Genomic DNA, 4,088 nt, shown 5'->3' on the forward strand with positions numbered 1-4,088 from the left:
TCGAAAGTTTAGGTACAACAACTTCCCAAAAGTTTCTATGTTACATTATTACACCGAAGTATGTCAAGCGAAGTATAATACAAAGTTTGTAACATCGCATCTCATAATATAACATATGCATCTGTAATCCACATCAAGAAGTTTCCATGTAAACTCGATCATTCCAAGACTTTCTCTTTACCTTTTCCTTGTGAAACCTGAGAACCTGAAAAAAAATAAGGAGTTGGATGAGACATAATGCCTCAGTGAGTTCTTTCTATCCCTAGGCTAGTGATAACCTCTAGGAAACCTATGGTTACCACGTGTCTAAAATACAATCTGCCGGTTGATTATACGTGTGTGGTCATTTATGTCTAGACGGATGTGCACAATAAAATCCGTCAAGATTCTTCATATCGTGTTTTAGGCTTTACTAACACTCATGTCATGGCGGTTAAGGGGAACCTAATACCGCGTTACTAAGATACGTTATATGCATCGAGGCCTAAACATATCATATTCATGACACAAACCTAGGCTGGACGATTAGGGGAAACCTAAGATCGTCGTTGGAATGTTTTCATATCTTGTTCTATTCCTATACTCGTTCATATCCATCATCATAACATAATCATGCATGAATACATTCATTAAATCATTATGTTAGCGTTTAACAAACAGTTAATCTTGATTCACTTTTACGGAGAGCCCCGGGTGGAGTAACCCCGAGAACTATCCCATACATGACGAATGAAACCTAATTAGGGTACATTGGACTCCCTCAGTGTCGTGCGGGTCCCTTACGGCTTGAACCGTTCCCCTTGGAGAACTCCTCGTATCCCACTGGTGTGGATAGCAAGAAACACGAACACCTACGTCTTGTAATAATCTTATTCATATGCATACATGAAAGTTTAATCCTTACAAAATAACTCATTTACCTCGGATCCTTGATCGATCCGATTAGTGGTAAACTACAACATGTTAATTCGTGATCATGAGCGTAGATAGTATTCTTCGCATCTTAACATATATATAGATATACATTAATTTGTTACAAATCTCTCTCTAAGTTCATGCTCAAATTCCTACCCATACTCTCTATCAATGCCTTACCTCGAGTCCTTGATGGTTACATGAAATTAAGTGTAACATATACCTTCCCACTACCATTCAAACAAGAAGTCTAGGGTTACATGTTTCTTCTACAAACAAATGAGAGTTTTCTTTGATCATTAGAGGAGTTTAAGAATGAAAATTAGTGGTTCAATGATGCTCCATATTGAACAAATCAAGGCAGCAAAAGAGAAGGAATATATGTTGTTTCAAATGGCAACAAGGTTCCAGAATTCCAGCAAAGTTCGCTATTAGCGAACCAGAAAATTTGCCACGCCAGAAAATCGCTATTAGCGTACTTCTCTGGAAGTTTGCTGGGCAATTTAGCCATTGACGTGAAAAAGTCGCCATTGGCGAGTTTCTTGGTGCTCAAGTGCAGAAATTCAAAAATCACATGGTTCAGCTCATTCATGGTACTACATATAACCCTAAACATCCAGAAAGGTTTATTATGCAAAGGTTTAACAAGGCACATCATATATTACACTTAATCAACCAACAAACCATTGATTTCATGCATAAGAATAATCATATATTATCTATGGGTATTAGGAATTAAAGCTGCCAAAAACAACCCATGGTAAGATTACTAACTAAGAACTCACCTAGAACGGTTTTGAAGTTGTCTCCAAGTCTCTAACCATAAAACCCTAGAAATCACTACTTCAAGAGAAGGGAAAACTAGTTGAATAACTTGCTCCAATATACAAAAAACTTTGCAAAAGACTCTTGCCTAAAGATTTGAAACAAAACTTGGGTGTTGAGGAAGAAAAGGAACCGAGTTCCTAGAGAGAGGTGAGAGCTCCAAATTGTTGTTGACCTAGAGAGAGAAGCTTGAGTGAAAAATGAGGATTTTGGGGTCTAAAGCTTTTATATACCTCTCATGTTCAAATGTCTAGAATACCCTCATCTTAACTCGCGCACAAAACATCGTTTAAAAGATAATACGTTCTTCACATTAAGCGGGATATTACAGGAGTGACCCATAGAAGCCAACCTATCTGCGTAGCTGTTACATCTAATATTCCAATAGAGACAAATCATTGATCAGTGGATCCCCGTGCATTGGATTTAGAAGACTTCTTTGAAAGAACATGTTGAACCTTCAGTTTCTGCTTCTGATTTCTTTTAAGAACCGGCATGAAACCTGCAGATGCGTCAGCTGCAGCTTCAACTGCTGATCGAGCATCATACTCTCGGACTCTTTCCCACAAATCTAAACCATGATGAATGTTCTTTCTAGGATGTACCTCTTGTCTTTGTAATGGAGCAGGACCCACAGGAATATTATTAACATCATGTGTTTCAACACATAAATTAGATGCTGTATCAGTTGGCCTTGTTTGGATGTTTGCGGAATGTTCCAACGCCATAACATCCATAGATGATGACTGATGTGTTGCAACAGTGGCACCATCTTCAGATCCCTATTGTGTATCATCTTGTGTTTTAATGATTTCCTCAAGTACATGAACGGATGTGCTGGGCAACCTTTCTTGATGAATTTCTGTGTCAACATTTCTTTCGTAGGTGATCACAACCTGAGCTTCGGCCTTATCAGCACACAAGTTGGCCTCCAAATCTAGAAATGCTTCAGTTGAGTTGATATCACGCACTTGTACTGCCTTAGTAAGTGACTGCTGATGTTGTTGTGAAACATCAGCTGGTTGCTGAACATCACGTGAGTGTTGATGCAGATGTGCGACATCACATGATACATCACGTGGTTGCTGAATTTGTTATGGGGGGGTTTCCACATTTACTGAAGGACTTGTCTGCGGAATTGGAAGTGGAACTTGAAACGCTGCAGATGAACCTATTCCGGAAGGGTTATCCTTTAAAGCAACCCATTCAATTCTTTTTGTTGGAACCTGTTTTTTTCCTTCTACTACTTGTTCCTTGTCTGCCCTACTATCCTTTTCTTTCCGAGGGTAGAGCCACCGACAAGCAGTAACGGCATGGCCTATGTTTTGACAATGTGTGCAAAAATCCGGCATACGCTCATAAAAAACCTCAACAGGAAACGCAAAGCCTTCTCTTTCAACAAGAATTTCATAAAAGATCTTGCGAGTAAAATCCATATCTACAAGAATTCTAGCATAATGACCAAACAACCGATTGGTAGTCGCATTGTCTATTAGCAGCGGGGTGCCAACAGCATTTGCAATCTCACGGAGGGTTCTCTCCATCCAATACTCCTGAGGAAGCTCCATAAGTCGAATCCAAACCTGAGCATGGGAATTGCGTTGATTGTGCATGTTAAAATCCTTAGCCAATTCGAAAAGCCATAGAACACCAGGTTTCAAATTTACGGTGCCCGCAGCCCAGACATTTCTCTTGTCGTTCTCAGTGGCAAAGAAAAATTCATAATAGCCCCGGCCTAACGACGCCATGCTCCAGTTGGCTGTCGTTTTCCAGACTTTCTGTAATTTCGTCTGAATGTCCTTTTTTGTATACGGTTTATCGCCTTTGTTCAACATCAATCGACCCCGCAAGTTATGCTTGCATACTGCCGTTCTCTTCTCGTAAACTTCTTACCTGATTTTGATGCTAACTTGTTCCCCTCTAATTAAAGGCGGAGGCAGATTTTCATTGGATGTCATATTGGTGCAACCGGTCAAAGCCTGTGCAAAAGAGATCGGCGGTGCAGTAGCTAGATGAGGTATTGCAAAAGAAGGCTTCGGTGCAGCTGATGCAGTTGGAGCAGTAGGAACAACGTCGAGCATTTCAGGTGGTGGAGCGGGAGTTGCAGCGATTCCATGTCGAATAGGTGGTGGTGCAAGCTCTGCCAGCCAGTCAAACATGGCTGGGGCAAAGCGGCGGCAAACTAGCACCTCATGTGTATGTAAACAGATGCTTTGTAAATCACTACCACTAATTGATGAACCAAAAAATAGGAAAACGTGATACGGTAACACAAACAATTGAAAGAAGCAATAACACGTAAAGGCTTGATAGTGTTAAGAATTGAGAATGTAATATCCCGTCCGTCA

The 4,088-nt window shown here is 40.4% G+C and overlaps 1 protein-coding gene across 1 annotated transcript; it reads right to left on the minus strand.

The window, feature by feature from the left end:
* Positions 1-2,135: 2,135 nt before the first annotated feature.
* LOC146946082 (uncharacterized) lies at positions 2,136-3,488 on the minus strand. The gene is made up of 3 exons (XM_085748140.1): positions 2,859-3,488; positions 2,637-2,765; positions 2,136-2,522 (listed from the first exon to the last, which is right to left on the minus strand). The coding sequence occupies exons 1-3, from the start codon at positions 3,486-3,488 to the stop codon at positions 2,136-2,138; spliced, it is 1,146 nt and encodes a 381-aa protein (XP_085604266.1).
* Positions 3,489-4,088: the final 600 nt, after the last annotated feature.

This window comes from Medicago sativa, chromosome 2 (assembly GCF_051527215.1).
Source record: "Medicago sativa cultivar Bolivia chromosome 2, Bolivia_mono, whole genome shotgun sequence".
Taxonomy (NCBI): domain Eukaryota; kingdom Viridiplantae; phylum Streptophyta; class Magnoliopsida; order Fabales; family Fabaceae; genus Medicago; species Medicago sativa.